The 20,617-nt window shown below is 41.5% G+C and overlaps 3 protein-coding genes across 3 annotated transcripts; all 3 read left to right on the top strand.

The window, feature by feature from the left end:
* The first annotated feature begins 1,269 nt into the window (after nucleotides 1-1,269).
* csrp1a (cysteine and glycine-rich protein 1a) lies at nucleotides 1,270-6,932 on the top strand. The gene is made up of 6 exons (XM_069140704.1): nucleotides 1,270-1,516; nucleotides 4,263-4,372; nucleotides 5,063-5,231; nucleotides 5,309-5,438; nucleotides 5,526-5,622; nucleotides 6,510-6,932. The coding sequence occupies exons 2-6, from the start codon at nucleotides 4,264-4,266 to the stop codon at nucleotides 6,584-6,586; spliced, it is 582 nt and encodes a 193-aa protein (XP_068996805.1). The 5' UTR covers nucleotides 1,270-1,516; nucleotide 4,263; the 3' UTR covers nucleotides 6,587-6,932.
* Nucleotides 6,933-7,948: 1,016 nt separating this feature from the next.
* On the top strand, nucleotides 7,949-10,266 carry phlda3 (pleckstrin homology-like domain, family A, member 3). The gene is made up of 2 exons (XM_069140877.1): nucleotides 7,949-8,659; nucleotides 9,662-10,266. The coding sequence occupies exon 1, from the start codon at nucleotides 8,224-8,226 to the stop codon at nucleotides 8,647-8,649; it is 426 nt and encodes a 141-aa protein (XP_068996978.1). The 5' UTR covers nucleotides 7,949-8,223; the 3' UTR covers nucleotides 8,650-8,659; nucleotides 9,662-10,266.
* A 6,659-nt stretch (nucleotides 10,267-16,925) lies between these two features.
* Nucleotides 16,926-19,913, top strand: tnni1a (troponin I type 1a (skeletal, slow)). Its single transcript, XM_069141407.1, has 5 exons — nucleotides 16,926-17,076; nucleotides 17,277-17,408; nucleotides 18,272-18,361; nucleotides 18,492-18,668; nucleotides 19,274-19,913. The coding sequence occupies exons 1-5, from the start codon at nucleotides 17,068-17,070 to the stop codon at nucleotides 19,376-19,378; spliced, it is 513 nt and encodes a 170-aa protein (XP_068997508.1). The 5' UTR covers nucleotides 16,926-17,067; the 3' UTR covers nucleotides 19,379-19,913.
* Nucleotides 19,914-20,617: the final 704 nt, after the last annotated feature.

Here is a 20,617-nt window from a genome sequence, read left to right on the forward strand (position 1 = left end):
TATTTTCTTGATTCTTGTTGTTCTGGATTTTGCACCCTCATGGTTGAAATGTACTTATTGTAAGTCGCTTTGGATAAAAGCGTCAGCTAAATGAAATGTAATGTAATGTAATCCAGAAACCTTACAAAGACATTTGTAAGAGTCAAGTTAAATTGAGTCAAGAAGAAGAAGACTTCGACTTTAAATAAAATACAAATGAATAAAACAAGACCTCTGAAAATGTCTTCATTGACTCTTGGAAACCCTATTTCCTACTTCATGTCATTTAAAGACCAAATGAATAACTAAAAAAAAAAAAAATAAAAAAAAATTGTTAATGCACAAAGAATTAATGTTTGCTAGCTTTTGTAGGACTGTTAAATGCTCACAATGGCCACATGATGGCGGCCGAGGTAAATCCTTGTGGAGCTGGATACTCATGATCTGCTCTTCTTTTTATGCATTGGCAAGTAGCTCTCGTTTATTTCTATCAATTCCTTCTCATCCATTAAGCATATTTGAGTGACCTTTAACAGCCTGTTCCTAAAGGTCATTCCGTGATATGGTAATAAAGCTTTGAAATTGCATCCTATTTACTGCATAAGGAGGAAAAACACAGCTAATGTCCTATTTGACTCTTCAAATTGTTTATCGATTGAAGACTACCAACTGAACAGAGTTAAACAGCATGACGAATTTACTGGCTCAAAATATAAAGAAAAAAAAATGCCATTGTCAAAGGAACAGAAAACATAACCAGGGCCATTCAAGATAATTGTAAATACAGTCAGTTATAAGGTTATCACATTGTAAACTTTCATCAACTATGCTGCTTAAAGAAATCTGGGAGGAGACCAGAAATATGTCTCGGTAATATAAGTAAAATAATATCTTCCTTTTAATTGTAATCTGAATTTTAACACTATAAAACTGTATCAACAATGTAAAGTTCACACCGTTTAGCAGGGTTGACTGATGTTGACTGTCCTGTAAATGTCTCTGTTAGCATGAAGGTCAGGCTTTGTGCAAGTTTTAATGAGTGAGAGTTGTAAAGTAAGAACTACTGTACAACCACAGAGAAAAAGTTAAAATAGAGAGGCATACTTTTTGTACCTCTAATATCTCTACTGTTCAAGACGATAGACAGCTTTCCAATCCAAGTTCCCTCCCCCCCCCCCCCCCCCCCTCTCTCTCTCTCACACTTCGCAAGTCAGTCAGAAACTCCCCTGTTGCTCAACATGCAATAAGTTTCCAGAACAGAAGCTCCTCCCTATCAGCACATCTGGAACAATGTAAGAGCACGGGGGCAAATACCAACACTCTGCTCGACTGTTGTGTCACTGGAACGACCAATATAAAGTAATACAATTCAGATTTGGACGAGGACCTACTTTTCTCTTGCAGAATAAAAGCAAAGTTACTCCATCTAACTTTGGACTGCGGGTTTCCTGAACATACAAACACTACTCTGCTCTGGGAGTCAAACTTCACCGTGCCCATCATCACCGACCAGCAGACAGCACCTACCTAACTGCAGGCAAGTAATATTAATATATCAATGACTACTTCCTGCTTTTTTGTTTGTTTCAGACATCTAATCTGCCGATGCATGATTTTCCTCCGCAGGTGGATTTAGAGATGACAGAGTGAAAGGGAGTGAGCAGTACAATAGTAACATAATGTGGAATACTAATGTCCAACATAAACTATAGAATAGTAAACTCCTACTGAAACTCGTACTGATAATAATCTGTCAGAATCATGCAGATGTCTCATGCTGTCACATCAGATTCATAAACACACTTCCTGATTTGTAGTTTACACGCCTTACCTTTCCCTCGCTCTTTTTTACAAAAGAATTCTTCTATAATCGTCTGTGTTCCTACATGTCTAAGTTTGCAGTGCCACCACTATCAACATGCACCACATTTCATCTTAACAATACTAATAATTTGCACACTTTTTAATGGAAAAAAAAAAAACATTTAGCCTGTAAGAGAATCCCATTCTCTCACTTCTCTATGTATTTGCATCTATGGTCATACTGATGGCTGCCAATCATCAGTCCTGCCAATCTTGCCATGGACATGACTGATGATGTCGTCATAACAAGCCAAAGCTGCCCTCATCTGTACAAATCGGAATAAATATTGACCAAATTCCAAATTCTTCACCTGTTCTTTCCTCACCTTATTATGCTCGATCCCGGAGCTGGAGTCATTTTGCATCCTGACACTCATCTCATGTCCAAGCTTTAAACCTCTTCTTCTGCTCTTCACTCATTGTCTCATATTCCTTTAAAATGACACAAAAGGGTTAAAAAGTTATTTGAAACCTCTGACTTACCACTTCAAGTCATATTTTCCTAGCTGAGCTGCTGGAAAGCTCTCAAATGCTACTTTTCTATCGCTGCCAGATACAAGACCATTCCTGACATTTCTGTTTTTACTGGCATGGAGTGACGACTATTAAATACACAAAACTTTACATGACAAAACCCCCAAATTACTAGCTGCTGCCTGTGTGGTTGTTAATATGAATATTCTCCTGCGAAACATTTCGAACTTTGACTTTCTTTCACGTTTCACATCCTGTACTCAACTTCACCTTTCTCACTTTCGCCTTCTGTGGCTTTGCTTCCTGTCAGTTTGTGATTTCTATGACTGACCCTGAACCTACAACTACAACATAATTAAAAAAGAAAAGACAGAAATCAGTGATGATCGAGCGAGAACAACAAACTGATTAATTAACAACATTTGTATATGGTATGTGAAGGATAAGCTACAAAAACACCTTAATACTATATGAAAATCCTGACAAATTTGTGTTAAACTCTTAAGAGTCGTATAAATAATTTATACTGAACACTAATCTATATATTGAATCTATCATTCACATAGAATCCCATTTACAACCCAGAAAATATGCTAAGAAAACTGCATGAATTCTTCTTCACAGTCACTTATTCCCATTACTGTCTGGCTTTTAACAAACCCTCCAAAATTAGATTGAAACAGTCTGTGCTTACAACGACGGAAAGGCACAGCAGCAGCCAGACACAAACCAATCCTACTTAACTCTGACCTATGATTCAATATCATAAAATGAGCTCATGTTCACTTCAAGTGCCATTCTGTTAACAGCAGTCAATAAATTGCGTTTCATTTGCGGGTGTTATATTTTCATTTTTAAATTAATATAGAGAGAGAGACACACTGTGGTATTGGCCGGTTTGTCTGGGTGAGTTACAAGATCAAGATGAATCTATTTCAATTTGCTTTAAAAAAAAAAATAAAAAAATAAAAAAATAAATAAAAAAAAGACAGGAAATGTGTTCAGGGGTGATAGGAAATGGCCTAGCAACTTTTATCCTCTGCTCTGCGGGCACAGCTCCACCCTGTGACCACTAGAAGAAAAAAAAGAGCTGAATTTGCTGCAGACCCAGCTTCTTATTGAACATACAGTACTTCATGGCTGAAGAACATAGACTAAGAGGGGCAGGGTGGACAAGTGATGTCGAGCGAGAGTAGATGGTGTGAGCCATGGGCAGGGAGGTGGGTGAGTTTAGACGGTCAGGAATGTGGAGGTGGAAACGCGAGAACGGACAGGGAGGGTCGTGCTGGGAAACACACTGGGTAGAAACCGGCAGTGCCAGAGTCTTTCACCAACCACCGACTTTAAAACTCTTCAGAAAGTCACACTTTTCACATGACTTCCACACCGTCCAGTTGGCCTTTAACAAAAAGGGAATTCTGCTTTTTGTTTTCCCAGTGCTGGCTTGCTTTCTTCTTCACAGAAACCACAGAGAACTGTCTGGAATTAAATTACAGTCTCTGGCTCGGGCTTGACAAATCCAGAATTATAGGAAGCCAAATATGGATGTTTAACAGGGTTTCTTACAAGAAAAATTATTGTATTTGAGTTTGCTTGAAGGAATTTATAAGTCCACTGATCCATTTGTTGTTCTATTGAAGTCTCACTTCCTCAAATTAATTAAAGGCCTTTAAAAGAAACAGGTCAAAAACGACCTTCAAATTTTTTTTCCTCTTGTCCCTTAGTCTCTTTGCAGTTTTTCATTCTTCACCATCTTCTTCACCATCAGTCTTCCTCTCTGAAATGTAGCTCAGTGTTTCTGAGTTTGGCACATTTCTCTTTGTTATGGTTTGGAATCTATACAGACTCACAGGCAATTAAGAATTGGAAAAATAAAAAAGTTCACAAGTGTTATTCCCATCAGACTGATAACAATGTCTGTGTTCACGTTGCTTGCATTACTAAAGGATGCCATTAGGAGGAGGAAACAAGTGTGGCCGCTGTTCGAAGACCGTTTACTTTGCAGAAGAGGTACTCTGTGATGGGCGGAGCTTCCACAAGTCCTGCTTCCTGTGCAGTGAGTTAATCATTTGCTGTTTCCTGTGATTGTTAGTGTGGAGACTAGTGAACTTCTGACACTTGTTACTTGCCATTTTATCTACAAATAATTGTAACCTGATGTAAAATGTTGCTCATGGTGGTCTTAAAAGAAAAGCGTAAACAATACATATATGGGGAAAAATGCTGTGAAGTACAGTCTGCTATAACGATGGTGAAAGTATGATTGCAATGCATTTTCATCTGTGGAGTATTTTTTGTTGTGGATATTGAGTCTCGGGTTGACTGCCTCCTCCTTCTCGCTACATGTCCAGCAGAAAGTCTGTAAACATTAACAACAGAGTGCGGACAGCTATGGGTATAATACCACAGACTGTTAGCCAATTAAAATTGAAAGACGGCTTTCCCCCATTTCATTCACTTTTTGAATTGCTGACTGAGGCATTATGGTTGCGAATTATATCCAGCCTCAAAAGGGAGTCAGACTCCTACTAAGCCTACTAAATTAGACCAACTATGTTCCTGCTTTGTAATCAAACATTCCTGTGATGGAATTCAGATGAGAGCATTTTTCTTCAATAGAACTGTTCCATAAAAGGAAAGGGTCAGGGTGCATGAATGTGCTCAACAACATGTTATGCAAAACAATAACATAAGTGTGTGTGTGTGTGTGTGTGTGTGTGTGTGTGTGTCTGTCTGTCTTGTACAGTGGTGTGTAAGAAGAACCTGGACAGCACAACTGTTGCTGTTCATATGGATGAAATCTACTGCAAGGCCTGCTACGGCAAGAAGTACGGGCCAAAGGGCTACGGTTATGGCCAGGGAGCAGGGACCCTCAGCACAGACAGAGGAGAGTCCCTGGGTATTACACTCGAAGAGTGAGTAATACAGAAACACACATGCTTCTTGATTTTTGAGGCCCTTCATCCACATTTTTCTCCTGTTTCCCCATCAGACCTGCTTCGCATCGTCCCACCACCAACCCAAACCCATCTAAGCTGGCTCAGAAGTTTGGAGGGTCAGACAAGTGCCCTCGCTGTGGCAAAGCTGTCTATGCTGCGGAGAAAGTGATTGGAGCTGGGAGTGTAAGGGAAAAAAAAAACATACACACTTGCACACACAGGCATAAACAAATACACCCCTTTTAAAATAGATCTTCTTTCTATCTACAGGCTTGGCATAAAATTGGATGTTTCACCTGTGCCACATGTGGGAAGAGCCTTGAGTCAACCACACTAGCTGACAAGGATGGAGAAATCTACTGCAAAGGTAAAACTTCTCTGTCTGCCGGAGAAGACAGAACAGCAAACACCGCACAGCTGTACATTCACAGAAAAATCCTGAACATGACAATGTCATGTCAGGTTAATGTCTGGTTGTCGTAACTAACACAAGACACAGGGCTCCAACTGTGGTTCCATTCACAACCACTAAACTGCTTCAGCATATCAGCCCTAGAACGTAAACTATATATTCTATGGAACACTTTAATTAATTGCAATTAAACTGTTGAATAAGTGCCACACGTTTTTGTTTTTTTTAGGCTCAGGCTGCATATGTCTGAAAGAGATATTATATGGGTGATGCATCATGAAATGTTAATGTCATCACTAAAATTGCATAACTTGAGCTTAGGGGTGAAACGACTGGAAGCAATATCTGCCTTAGATGAAACTTTTGGTAAGAATATGAGCTGCTACTTGCATTAGTGGCCTGTGACTGTGGGTAAATGAGTTGTAATAAACACAAGAATACAGCAGAAGGCCCACTAACACTGAGGAATATCCTGCAGACAAAATATAACAAAATGCAGCTCAAATGCCAATAAAACTCCTGTAAAGTTTTGTGTGTTTGAATTGAGAACATGGTGGCTGTTTTGTTTTGTTTTGCTACAAAATACAATATTATTTAAGTACACATCTCTCACAAGGCATGCAGTGCAGCTGTTACCTAAACAATGGTGAGAACACATGTAAAAAAAAAAAATAAAACAAAATAAAACAAAACAAAACAAAAAGAGGAAAAAGTTCAGGTTGAAATGGAGCTAACCAAAGCTTATTTAGCTACAGAGGCACCAGTCGGGGTCCAGGTCTGAAGGATGTGTTATGTTGACACCAATGTGTGGAGTTTTAAAACATTACCTTTGTTTCCAACAGGATGTTATGGCAAAAACTTTGGTCCCAAGGGATTCGGGTACGGACTGGGCGCTGGGGCGCTGGCACACACCCAGTAGAGCCCACTGGGTCCTCAGGTGGCAGCTTTCCACATTGCTGCACTACTGTCTTCTTCCTGCAGAGGGCAGGCTGCTGCAGTCTGTTAATCCCAATAGGTCAGAGGTGATTACTAGTGCAGTTCCAGTCAACCACAACATACACCCACCACACTTTAAACTGCAACATTACATATCTATTTAAAGCTTGTATTCATGATTCACACTCTGCTTTCTTCCTCTTATTGTCAGGTTGTCTTTCCCTCGGAAAATGCAACCTAAATGTCACAATAAACACTAAGTTATCTATTATCCACAGTAAATGCTCCTTGTTTATGGCATTCTTTCCAAAGTGCATGATAATAATAAAAAAATGGAAATATAATGATTTTGGTGGGTCTTTTAATAGGTACCAAAACATTACACAAGAACCCGTGAAACTCTCCCTCTCTTTGTGTCTGTGTGTGTATAAGGAAGTAAAGCAGCTTCAAGGGTGACGTTCTATGTTTAAGTTTCAAGAAATGACAAGTACATTGTATCCATTCTCCTCATAACATCACAATGACACACCGAGCACTGCGGGGAAGTCTAGGATCTTGTTACTCCACCCAGAAAACTCCTGTGAAAAGGTGATGAACGTCATGATGAATTTAAGTGGCATAATGAAACATTCCCTCGTAAGGTTAGATGCAGTCAAATGAAGGCTCAGAGGAATCGGCAGAGCTTTGAAGTTTGTTATAAAAAAAAATAAATGCCGTGACCAGATTTTGCCAGTTATTTTGTCATATGTAACTCTTGTTTATGTATAAAATATATAAAATGATAGCCCTGGAAGAGGAAATACTGGCCCCCAGTCCACAATTGCAAATGCCTAGAATAGGCCTCATGATCAGTAATTGACCAATTATCTGTTCAGCAAAAACGTTTCTTTCTCACTCATACAGTCTATTCTCATAAACTTGCACATTACAACATTTCACCTCTTCATCCCACTCTCAGCCTCCCACTCACATTCCAGCTCCCAAGGAGATAAGTTTCAGCAACTTAAACTGTTTTTTGAAATGTAAAAGAACATCTAAATGTGATTTCATGAACTTATTTTTAAGTTTTTCTTCTATACTAGCAGGTATGGTAGTGTGGTGGGTTTATCTAAACAGGTGCACTGTCACCCAAGTGGGAGGTGCACAGCTTAAAAATACCTACCGGAATTTCTGTTAACTCTCAAACACTACACAGTGCTGTAAAACCCAACCGTCTACGTGCACTCAGTTAACGCTCTTTGCGTGCATTTCGCTTGCGCCGGCGGGCGCACAGACACGCAGTCGAGCAGGGAATTTCATAAACAGCCCGGATCTCCTCGTGCCGTCACTGGAGAGGAGGCGGGGTGCGAGCTGGAGGAGGAGACGGTCCTCACAGGAGCCGGGCATGTTCAAACATATCCAGGCAAACAAGCCTACCAGCCTCCACCGTCCTGTCATTGCGCACAGATTGGTCGTATTCGCAAAGTGTGGTCGCTTTTGTTAGGATATCATTAATTCCATTAGCGCCCTGAGGAAACACGTAACGGATAGACTATTATAAAATGGTTCTTTAATTAATTCACCTTGAGACTACGTTGCTTCAGTTCAGTCTCTTTCTGGGGACTTTGGCTCATTGTGGCCATGTCTTTCCCGGCCAAAGTGATGAGAGACGGGCTGCTGGAGAAGCGGAGCAGCGGGCTCCTCCAGCTGTGGAAGAAGAAACGCTGCGTGCTCAACGAGGAAGGGCTGCGCTTACACAACTGCAAAGGCGGCGGGGCAGGTGATGCTCCGGGTTCGGCGTGGAGCTCCAAAGCCAAAGAGCTCCTCTTTGAGCGCATGGCCACGGTGGACTGTGTGGAGTACAAGCGGGGGCTGGTGTACTTCACCGTGGTCATGGCGACGGGCAAGGAAATTGACTTTCGGTGTCCGCAGGAGGGCACGGCGTGGAACGCGGAGATTGCTTTGGCACTGGTGCGCTATAAGAACCTGCAAGCTGTGCAGACCGCCAGGAACCGGCACCTGTACACAGCGCACCTGGGGAGCACCGGGGAGGATGAGGACCTGTGACTTGGTGGACGTAAGTGAGACGAAATAGACCTCAAGACATGTCCCATTGGGTTGAGCATGCTCTTTTATATTATTTAGGTTTAAATATTGGTTTGTTTGGGGTTTGACAGTGAATTCCAAGCCAATGCATCAGTTGAACACCTGGTAAAGGCACAAATATATCACAAATTGCTGTCTTATTTCCTCCGAAAAGATGTTTGACGGTGAACACCTAAAAGTCTCCAAACACTTCAGCAGCTGATATACCAGTTTGTCTCTTCTGTGGTCGACAAGGTGCTAATCATTGGAACAAGTTGGTGCAGTGATTGGATGGAATGAAAACATCCAGACTCTCCGGGATGAGGCGGCATATGGCTGAGAAGCACTCAAGCCTCGAGTTAAGCTCATACTGAAGGCTATTTACAAGCACCACTTCAGTGTGTAGATGTTCCACTGAGTCTGAGTCATCAGTGTTTCCTTACACTGGTCATCTGCCTCCTCTGCACCTCAGTCTTTAGGACCCAAACCACTCTCACTTGAGGACATAATTACAATGCAATGTGAGCCTCCAAAATAACATCTGCCTGCCTCTCCCTCACCAGGCAGTCAAGTATTTTTAAACACACACACACTCTCATGTATTTGGTTGACATGAAGACAGTTGGACATTTGGTCTGACAAGAGCTTCGTCTCCCATGAATCTTTTCAATGTTTTAATATTTAGGGCGGAATCAGTGCCATCTTATGACTACAGAGTTATTTACTGAAACTGGTCACTGAGATCTCAAGTGTTCATGAACTGTGTTTGTACGTCTGAACTATGAGCTCACAGTCCAGGAATCCACAGCGATGCTTCCTTAAGAGAGCTGCAGTAGTCAAGTGCCGAAATTAACTTAGTAGCTATGGTAACAGTGTAATATAGCTCACTACAAATGTACTTTGTAGAACACGTTTAGTCACCTCAGTGGTGACCATATCTGTTAATTAATAAATTAATATTAAAAATATTCCCTTTTTTTTTTTTTTTTTTCAGCCTTCATACGTTCTGGAAGTGAACCAATCAGATGGGAGAAGGGTTGAGAGCACCAGATCCTTGGGCTTGATCATGTGGTGCACAGCATGATGGGATATACATTAAAGCCATCAGTGAGAATATGGATCAAATGACTGAGAACAAGTGTCACAGACACACTTCTTGTATTCTCTCATGAAGTTATTCAAGCCGTCATACAAAGTCTAAGAATCCGATATACTTCCACCATGGATAAGAGCTTTTTTTCAGTCATGACCTCATCGTTTGAGGTTGATATGGAGACTCCAGCATGAGGAAAAGACGCTTTTGGAGAAAAAAAAAAAAAAAAAAAACTGGCGCTACGGCACCGTTTACCCCTTTGTGCCTTGATGTTTCAAAAATAGCTTCTATTTTGAACATCATTTTTCCGTCATTTTTGACACTGCTGAAACAGGACTCGCTTTGTTCCAAGCTTTGGTTTTGTTTGGCTTAAGCTAGAATCACATCACGTGCTTGGAAAACTTTTGTTAGATCTGCATGTTATTCTAATGCTGAACATTAAGTATTTTGTTCATTGTATTTATATACCATGTACAGTATTACAATAATTAAAAAAAATAAAAACATTTTTGTAACCTTGATGCGCTGACATTTGTCACTCGAGTTTCTATTTTTGAACAATGCTTCAGTTTTCAACACTGGGACATATAATATTTATCAGTAAACCCTCTGCTGCAATTTGTATTGGGTTTAGACCATTAACTGCTAAGCTTATTTGTTTCCAGTTGTGTTGTAACCTTGTTGTTATAGCCTCTGGAAAATGCACACACCCCAGACATGGATGGATGGACGGACGGACAAACGAACGCACGCACACACACACACACACACACACACAGAGAGAGAGAGACTGCGGCATTGCTCCCGTGCTATTGCGTGTATTCTTAAGTCAGGACACCTTTTGTTCTTGAGCGGTGTGGAAGACTAATGAGAAACACGGTGAGCCTGAGGCATGTGCACACAAACATCCACCCACCCATATTCACCTACAGAAGCATAAGTGCACACCCAGCATTGAATTTAGAAAGGCCAAAGCATCAGCAGACTCTTGTTAGCGAGACAGCATTATATTGTTCATTTAGGCATGTTTTGTGTGTCGGTTTGTGTGTGTGTGTGTGTTTTTTTTATTTCTCTTGTTGAATCGCAGTCACGCTGTATTTGCCCCGATGCTTAATAAAGCTAATAAAGTCCCCACAATACCTAGTTATAGGAACGAAAAGGTTCTACGTCCCCCCCCCCCCCACAAAAACCTCTCCGATCGTCCTTAGAACGGTGAAATAGTCCCTCCGGTCCGAAAGCACCTATTATACTGAACTCTCTCTCTCTCTGTGTGTGTGTGTGTGTGTGTGTGTGTGTGTGTGTGGCTAAGTGCACTTCAAGAATAAAGGCTTGGTTGTATGGTGACTTCTCTTGCTTCTGTGGAAAACCCCAATGCTGGCCACACCGCATGAGTCAGGGAGGGACCAGGAGCGCTGCCAGGGGAGAGAGAGAGAGATAGGGGGGGGGGGGTCAGTGATCATGATCATTAGGCGTTTTCGGCCCAAACAGTTCTCGGGACCCCCCACTGAACGAAAGGGGTTATAATGCTTTTTGCTGTTTGCATTCGCAAACTCGTTCTCTCTACTTGAGGAAATGCAGTTTTCAGTTTACTTCATCAACGTATTTTATCCGTTTGAAGAGCCAACGCGTCTTTCATTCAATAGGGCCAATAAAAACAAATGTGAACAGTCACAGTACTCAATTAAATGCAAGCTGTATTTAGCTGAGTCACTTGAAGTCTTGTGATCAGCTCTCGTTTGCGTTGTCAGTTACTGCATTTACGGGTCAATAGAAACGCAACACTTCCTGTATTTTTCAAACTAAAAGCGCTAAAGGCTTTTATTGGAAAGAAACCCCCCACCCCCGGAAAAAGGCCTTTATTGGGAAATATGTGCAGGAACGTGTTGTGCCTGAAGTCAGACGACCACATTTACATGAAAATTTCCACGACGAGCCTCCGGCGCTTCAAACAGCATCACACCGCTGCGCAGCGGAACGGAGCGACTTTTTTTTTTTATTTTTATTTTTATTATTATTTCTCTCGTTGAATCGCAGTCACGCCGTATTTGCCCCGATGCTTAATAAAGCCGGCACATTTGTTGTCGGCCAGTTTCTCAGTATGGTGTGCCTCCAGTTCAACTTTATTCTACCGTTTTAAAAGGCTTCGATCGCAGCTGTAGTTTACCTACTTGCGGTGTGTTTCTAAACCCGGTGGTTGTCTGTGCTCCTGTGTGTGTCACCGCAGTTTATATTGCAACGGGGGGGGGGGGGGAACCTGGGCAGAGGTAGGAGCTAATAAAGTCCCCACAATACCTAGTTATAGGAACGAAAAGGTTCTACGTTCCCCCCCCCCCCACAAAAACCTCTCCCATCGTCCTTAGAACGGTGAAATAGTCCCTCTGGTCCGAAAGCACCTATTGTACTGAACTCTGTGCGTGCGTGTGTGTGTGCGTGTGGAGAGGAGAGGTAGGGGTCAGGTTTAAATCCGCAGAAGTCTGTATGTGAGGAGCTATGGAGAGGTGTGAATGTGTGGTGGTTATATGCCATACCTTCATAAAACCCAGTCCTTGTGTGTGTGTGTGTGTGTGTGTGTGTGTGTGTGTGTGTGTGTGTGTGTGTGTGTGTGTGTGTGTGTGCGAGTGCACGCGCGCTCGCACTCCTCAGTGGAATTCCCTGTCTAAACATCACCACCTCTGTCCAGGGCATTTGGCTTTCTCAGCAGCTGAACACACACAACTTGACCTGCAATTTCATAAACCAAATCTCAGAGTTGAAAGAATGTTTGTCAGAACGGGAATGTTTTCCTTTTGTTGACACTGATGTTGCCGCAAACAAAAAGGAGAAGGGAGGTGAGAGCATGCGAGTTTGTCCTTCATTGACCAGGACTCGAGATTAGGCTGCACTTCAAAAGTATTTCACAAACCCCCCCCCCCTCTCTCTCGTCTTCTCAGGCTTTATCCAATGGAGCTGCTGTGTGAATGTTAAACCACTAGAGGTCGGTGTCGCCCCTGTTAGGTGGAGAAAACTTCTCTATTCATTGATGGTTATGTATGAGTGATAGCATATTCAGTTTTTTGACGAGTCTTCATGAAGTGTAAAGATGCTAACGATTTGAGTGACTGTATACAGTTGTACATATTGCAAGTGTACCAGTAAATACCAGATGTTTTTATAGTGTGGTACAGTACCCCACAAAGAGGACATTTGTCTCTTGGAATGAGTCTTGTTCATAGACGTCCTCCTAGGCTTCATAGTGTCCCGACAACATACCCCAGTCCACGTCTATTTATTTGCCTAATTTGCTTCTCATTACCCTTTTTGACAGGAGGTCAATTTAAATACCTCCATTTATATCTTTTAAGAGAACATCTACACATGTATTTTTTACAAATTACAGATGGAAACACACGACATGACATCCCAATATTTTAGAAAATAATAACTTGAATTTACTACTGCAAATCTGTCAGTCAATCTGGAAGTAATAGTAGGTGCCAATCCTGTGTTTTGACTTTTGGTGGCCCAAACCTTTTGTTTGTATGTAATGAGTTTTCATTTCGTCTGTCTGGGAGGCTTAATTCGGGATTAAATTTCCCCGGGAGACTCCCCGCTTGCATGTCTAACATTTTGATCTACCCTTCGAGGTTTAGGTGCGAGTAAACAAGAGTCCACAGCCACGCTGCAGGCTCTGTAGGGGCTGTACTGAAGCACTGCAACATTTTCAGCTAAATATTAAATGTCAGCATGCCACCTTGCTCGCATGACGATGTTAACATACTAATCATCGCGGGAGTACCATTACCATATTAGTTTAGTGCAAAATCATGATAACATTATACAATTACCATTGAAGACAAATTTGCCCACAGTTGAGGCTGATGTCATCTGTTTTGCAGGTATTGGAATAGTTTTGACTCATTCATGACGCGAGAGGAAGAAAGTCATTTAACTTTACATTGTGGGGAACATAAATGTTGCCATCAAATTTTGCGGCGGTTCACGCGACACTCCTTTAGTTCACTTAAAAATCACAAAATGAAACTTTATGGTGGTGCTAAAGGATCCCGGGATCATCAAAGTCATGAAGATTCAACCACAAGGGACCAGAAATGCCCGTACAAAATGTTATTGCATTTCATCCAATAGTTGTGGAGATATTTCAGTCAGGACCAAAGTGGTGGACCAACCACGTTGGCATCGCTAAAAATACTGTATTGCCTAATCACATAAAGAGCCCCTGTCATTGCACACGTGTTGTGACACTCCCTTTTAGCATTTCTAATTAAAATACGTCCAAGTGTTGGTTTCGTGCTCCCATTAGTTTCAGTTCCCTTCCCAGACAATCTTTGACCAGTACAAACATAGAAAGTCTTACCTTCAACATCCGAGTTGCTGTCATCCCCACGTGAGGTGCAAGGCCAAAGCTCCAACTGCTTGCCTCTCGTTTTAGATGAATCTGCAAGTGACAAACGGATAGAGTAAGATTACACAGCGAGAGAGATGGGCTTGACTAATAATAGCCTCCACGAACACAAAAAAAAAAAAAAAAAAAAAACGACAGAGAGAGCAAGACAATGGGGTGGTGCAGTTAAATAGAGGGACACCAAATCGTCGGGCTCATCTCTGATCGGCCCATCCTGCCTCCGCCGTGGTCGCATCTCCGTCTGCTGCCTCTGACACAGGTAAGGTCCTCTTCACGGTGTGGTCTGCAACGCTTTTCAGGTGTAGTCTTAGGCCTACGTTCATGTGCATGGACAGTTTGAATACATAAATGTGGTAACGTATAGACAGATCTAGTAGTGTTCGTTTCTGTTTCTGATGGTGTCGGTGTAGAATATTTTACGTCAATCAAGTGAACAGGGACATCGGCAGAGACATAGAGAAACATATAAAAGTGTTTTAATGTAATTTTGTTTGCGGCCTCGTTTCATCCTTGACTGTGGTTATATATATAACCTATCACGAGCTCCAGCCAAAACATTCCACGGGATGATTAACACAAATAATAGCAACCAATGGGTTTAAATCTGTAGCCAAAGCAGATCTGTTCAAATCTGAGGTTGATGTGAAGTTTCCAAAGCCCCTTAGGTTACTTTTTGCATTGCCAAGTTGGCGGCACCACAGAGGTTCATAAGCATCCATGAGTTACTAGCAGTAAATCCCTGATCCAGGCTCAGCACAACCATCCTCCACAGCTGTCCATCAGATGTCCCCTGGTCTATTTGGGGAGACAGGCCACTCTAAATTCCTCCCCCTGAGATAATCCCGAGGAGAAAGATGGGGATGAGAGAGACAGAAGAGATGGATGAGGGACGGCTATCAGTGTGGAATTTTCCTAATCCGCTGGAGCAGCTTGTAGCCCCGTTATGTTAGGGGCTCTTATGAGGCGTCATTCTCGACTCAAACCAAACAGTGAAATGGCAGAGAGACGTGGAGACAAAGGGTGAGGCGAGGCAGAGAAGGGGTGAGCGCTGTTAATTGCGTGTCGATTCGATAAAGGGCAGAAGGGCATGCGACTGAGGGGAGAGGAGGGGAGCGGTAAGGTGATGACAAAAGTGAAAACAATACAATAGAGATAAGAGCCAAGACGAATTAAAACACAGCATCAGCTTATGCCTCGTTAAATGTGTCACTGCTTTCATGATCCTTTATGTTGGATTGAAAAGATTTGAGCGAAACTGTCGACTGCGAGGTCTGAAGATTATTTTTTTTAAAACTAGAACATCGTTATCTGAAAAGACCTCCCCGCTGTTGAGCTTCTCCATTGCAAATGTCATATATTTTTCATTGCACTTCCTACAACACGTTATTCTCCGCCACACTATTTGGGTGGATACAAATTTAGCAGCAGCAGTCTAAAAGCCTTAATAACCTAAATACTAAACGTAAAGATGGATTTAAGGTTTCTTAGACCAATGGTTCTCAAACGTGTTTGATGAGGCAAACGCACCAATGAACTCCAATACTCCTTCTTTGATGGCGTCGTATATTTTGACCATTTTCCTTACTTTTACCAAATAATTTCAACCATATATCTATTACCATTGAGGTGGCTCCCTCAACCAATTATTCATTATGTTTGGATAGTTATCTATTAATGATTTTAACTATTTACCCAACACTTTTACTAACAACTTAAACTGTATTTTGTTTTTTGTATTTTAACCATTTATCCATTACTTTTACCTTATCATGTTAACGGTTTATTCATTTACTTTTGGCTATCTTTTTTTAACTGTATTACTTTAACAATTTACTTTTAGCTGTCTGTTACACCAGTTTCTCTTATTTATAATAACATAAACAAATGTATCCTATTTATCCTCAATCTATTTTTGTTCAGCCATCTTTTTAACCACCTGTCCTCTGAATTCAGCTCCATATACAAAGTTTCAGCAGTTTCAACTGATCTGCTTGTTTAATAATTATAATTTTCATGCACTCTCAACATGTGGTGATCAGACATTACAGGATACATTTCTCTTAATAGAGATTGTCACGTATGTTTTTCGCCCCACTGCCTCAAAAATGTTCCATGTATTCCACACAGCAGCAGGACCAAAACAACCCTAATCAAAACAAGATTTTTCTACATTATGCTTACGTAACAAATTCCAGAGGATGTTTTTGACAGCCAGATAATACAGAATAAAGATGCAGAAATTTGTTTTGCGAGTCGTGAAAAGTAGAGGCCACGTTTCTAGTAAGTACGACAATCAGTGGGAGTGTTAACTGGCAGGGCTGGACACGTCGGTCTCTAATTTGGTCTGATTGGCTTGCTGACAGATTACATACAATGAAATCAACTCCACATTCTGAGAGCGTGTTAGAGAGAAGTGTGAATAGACGATCTAGCCCACCAAAAGCTGACAAACAAACACGGCCAACTTCTCAGCGTGTGTGTGTTTCTAATCTCTTCTCTCTCTTCCAGTGAGATCCCATCACCAGGATGCCTGAGCATGTGTGAGTGATCAGGCTTTGTGTTCTTATTATAGACCATTCACTCATTCTCTCTCTCTCTCTTTCTCTCTCTCTCTCTCACACTCATACACACACAAAGCAAATATTTTCTTTGAGCTTTGCGTATTTCTCACATTTCATTACTTTGAAATGATGTCCATTTTTCTTTTACAGGCAAGAGGTAAGACGACGTGGCCGCTGACTGTGACCAAAGACTGTGTTGTTGCTACAAAAATCCACAGAAACCATTCAGATTATGATTTATTTTGATCTGCAAGTGAACGTCTCATATTATACTTGCATTGACAATGTCCTAAATTATCTTGTCCATACAGAGGAAATCAAAGATCTCTGCTTCAAGGAAGCTGATGCTCAAGGTAAGAAAGATCATGATGGACCTGATCCTTCTGCTCCGCCGTAATGTAATACCTGCGTTTAGCCACGAGAGGGCGGTAGAGACGTCTGTACCACAACATGTCTCACTTTGTTTGCATGAGGAAAACATTTAATCCGAATGTTCCTTTGCCCAAATCAATCCTTTGAAGATATTATTACATGTCAACTCATGTTTGTGCAGAGTCTCATGGTGGCAAAGGCCAAGGAGGAATTGGAGCAAGAGATCTTAGTCAAAGAGGAGGAGAAACACAAATACCTGGCAGAGAGAGCTCCTCCTCTTAACACCGGTGGCCTGAGCCAAGCGCAGCTCCAGGTAACTCGTCCTCAAATTCCCCCATTGTTCTCTCCACTCACTTCTCTGTCATTTAAAACCAATAAAAGCTGCTAAAGAAGCGACATCGAATGCAGACAGCTGTCAAGGATCCAGTTCGATAACATCAGGCTATTTTCATAAACTGTGCCACAACATGATTCTCTTTCTTCACCTCTTAGTTGAACTGATAGCTCCAGGTGGTTTGAATTCCTACCTGGTCAATTTGCCGCGCTCCCTTGACTGAGCATGCGCACCAGCTGCCTCAGCTGACCGAACTGGCTAACTTCCGGTTAAGCAATGCCTGCGTTTGTTCGTCACCAGATGTTAATTAACGACGTTCATTTCGACGCAGGATTGAAAGCCGAAAGTACCACAAACCGCTTATAACGCCAACAGGTGGTTTGTTAATGGACTCCACCCTGTGCTTTTTTTTTTTTTTTTTTTACTGTCATTGAATTTGAACTGTAAACACCCAATTAGTAAAGATAACACAAATCAAGCATTGATCTCCTTAGCTGTGGTAGCCTCGAGCCTCTTCCTCTTGATGAGGTCATCAACAACAGTATTCACATCTTGATTAAACATACAGCCGATATTTTATTTTGCATTTCCATATGAGTCCCTACTTCTATCTTTTTATGTAGGCTAGTGGTCAGGAGTTCAAAACGTTCAAAAACCAATAAACCTCAAAAAATATTTGTTTCAAATTCAGTTAATTCTCCATATTCAAAGGAATCCAGGGCCCTATAAGTCACTTGTTTAAGGATTATGTCCCAAAAACTCACACTTTTCCAACTGCACAAATTTGAAGTTGCTCTCAAAATCAGGCATTTTAAAATTTGTTTATGTGTATGAATATGTAGGATCTCTGCAGAGAGCTACATGCCAAGACAGATGTGGTCGATGAGGAGCGTTATGACATTGAAGCCAAAGTCATGCTAAACACACGTGAGGTATGCAATATTTGACCTTGTCCCTATGTCAGAACTGGGAATAACATTTAATATGACCAATCATGGCACCATGAGAAAACTCCAGCAGCATGAAAAATAAACGCCTCTCACGTCTTTGTTCCTGGACCAGATAAAGGACCTGAACATCAAGGTTTTGGACCTCAGGGGGAAATTCAAGAGGCCTAATCTTCGACGCGTTCGTGTGTCTGCTGACGCCATCCTTCGCTCGCTGCTGGGCTCCAAGCACAAAGTCTCCATGGACCTCCGAGCCAATCTCAAGTCTGTCAAGAAAGAGGACAATGAGAAGGTGTGTGCTGATGGAGAAAAAAGAAATCACACTGATTCACACAAAACACAGTCAAACAAGCCTGAACGAGATGTGTGCCTTGCTCAGGGCGCAAGCATGTGTGTAGCTACTGTGAAGTTCCAGATCACATGACCACATGACATCAGTGCCTAAAATGTCACCTGGAAACTTAATGTGTGTGTTCAAGGAGTGTTTGAGATATCCATTTAGGCCACTGCGTATGTGAGAGAGGAGGTACAGTACACAGCACAATGTTCCTATTGTACACAGAAGAGTAGCTTTTGTGACCGGTTCTGCTCACTGGTCAGTGCGTGTGTGCACATGTGAAGATTAGCTGGCTGTGGTGTGTATCTGCTTCTGCGCTTGCAGGGATGTGTGTGTCTCCAAGAGTATTACGTGAGGTAAACCAGTTACACTAGTACGGGTACACAGTATTCTCTGAGGGGATTCTCATTTGATAGCATGGGTCTCAAAGACTGAGACACGACAATACGATTTTATGAACCTGCTCTACTTTGCAGCCTCTTTAAAAAAAAAATTTTAAAAAAACCTATTTTAATTTTTTTTTTTTTTTTTTACAACATCCAACTTTCTACTTTCTGCAGAAGAGGCCAGCAGAAGACAGTGACTGGAGGAAGAATGTGGAGGCCATGTCAGGGATGGAGGGAAGGAAGAAGATGTTTGATGCTGCTAAGGGTCCTGCCCAGTGAAGCCAAGAAGCGGGCTAGTGTCACATAAGCGACATCACTCTACTCTCCATTTGAATATTGTACTCCCACACTTTTATTTGCAGTTTATGTAATTCTACTTCATGCTGACATACGTTGATATGTTAGTGCCATGGAGGTGAGAAGATGTTGCTCTCCTCGAAGGTTTCCGACTCTTCTGCTTGCTGGTCTTTGATAAGGTCTTAAAAGGACTTTATCTGCCATGTACAGTTATTTATAGTTCTAATAACTGATATTTAACCTTAACCCCGGTCATTCAGGCTTATGTTTTTACAGAAATGTCCAAATTTGGAACTTGTATCTCTAAAATTAAAATGTGGACAATATAGTATCTAAATCGAAAGGCCAACAAATGAGAGCCGATCTGGCCAAATTAAAAAGCATATTTCATATTCTTGCTTGGGGACAAATCACAACAATGTGCTTTGGATTTGCATTCTGTAACAAAGTGATGTGCACTTCATCATCTGGATTTGCATGAAAACTGACATTGCAATAAAAAGATACAAAAAGTACTCTGGACATCAAAAACATTTCTTTGTAATGCTTTTTTTTCTTGCGTGCTCCATGAATATTTGCTGTATTCAGTGACTGCCCCCACATGCTATTATTGAATTGATCATTTGTGCTGAACATTTTTTGTTTATTTTCCACAAATGAAAGTTCAGTTAACTAGTTGAAATTCTTAAAATGACATCTACAGTATTCCTTCTCCCCATCAGAATCTCCTGAATCTAAGACTACACAAATATTCTTCATACCCAATGCACAAAATGTCCCTTGTGTATTTGCATTTGAGGTTTACAGTTTCCTTGAGAAAGCATCTTAATGGTACAGTAGATATAAACGACACTTTTTCCAAACGCTATTGGTGACACAGCCTTATATTTGCACAGACACAGACACACACACACACACACACACACACACACACACACACAAATAAGAAGAATCTGGAGAAGCAACAAGTGCCTAAATTCAGTTATGAGTTATCATGATAACTGGGCTCACCCTGTTTATTGTGGCCTCACACTCTGCACAGACTATAATAGGCGCCGGTGGTATAAAGCCAGGTGAGGTGGAGGGTGTGTGTGTGTTGTGGACTGGGCATGAGCCTGGGTCAGAGTCCAGCACACTGGGTTCCACAGAAAGGTGTGGCCTCACACAGCAGAGCAAACAGTCGGACTCAAACTGTAAGGAGACTCACTGCAAGGCATCAGG

Source organism: Embiotoca jacksoni, unplaced genomic scaffold (genome assembly GCF_022577435.1).
Source record: "Embiotoca jacksoni isolate LCO1_2020_lvr unplaced genomic scaffold, fEmbJac1.0.p SCAF_9, whole genome shotgun sequence".
NCBI classification, from domain to species: Eukaryota; Metazoa; Chordata; class Actinopteri; family Embiotocidae; genus Embiotoca; species Embiotoca jacksoni.

Bases quoted from the DNA above. Each gene is read 5' to 3' on its own strand.
- csrp1a (XM_069140704.1), top strand. From the start codon at position 4,264: ATGCCATTAGGAGGAGGAAACAAGTGTGGCCGCTGTTCGAAGACCGTT. The intron at 5,232-5,308 runs GTGAGTAATACA...TTTCCCCATCAG, and splicing joins CTGGGTATTACACTCGAAGA to ACCTGCTTCGCATCGTCCCA. The intron at 5,623-6,509 runs GTAAAACTTCTC...TGTTTCCAACAG, and splicing joins TGGAGAAATCTACTGCAAAG to GATGTTATGGCAAAAACTTT.
- phlda3 (XM_069140877.1), top strand. From the start codon at position 8,224: ATGTCTTTCCCGGCCAAAGTGATGAGAGACGGGCTGCTGGAGAAGCGG.
- tnni1a (XM_069141407.1), top strand. The intron at 18,362-18,491 runs GTATGCAATATT...TTCCTGGACCAG, and splicing joins TCATGCTAAACACACGTGAG to ATAAAGGACCTGAACATCAA. The intron at 18,669-19,273 runs GTGTGTGCTGAT...TACTTTCTGCAG, and splicing joins AGAAAGAGGACAATGAGAAG to AAGAGGCCAGCAGAAGACAG.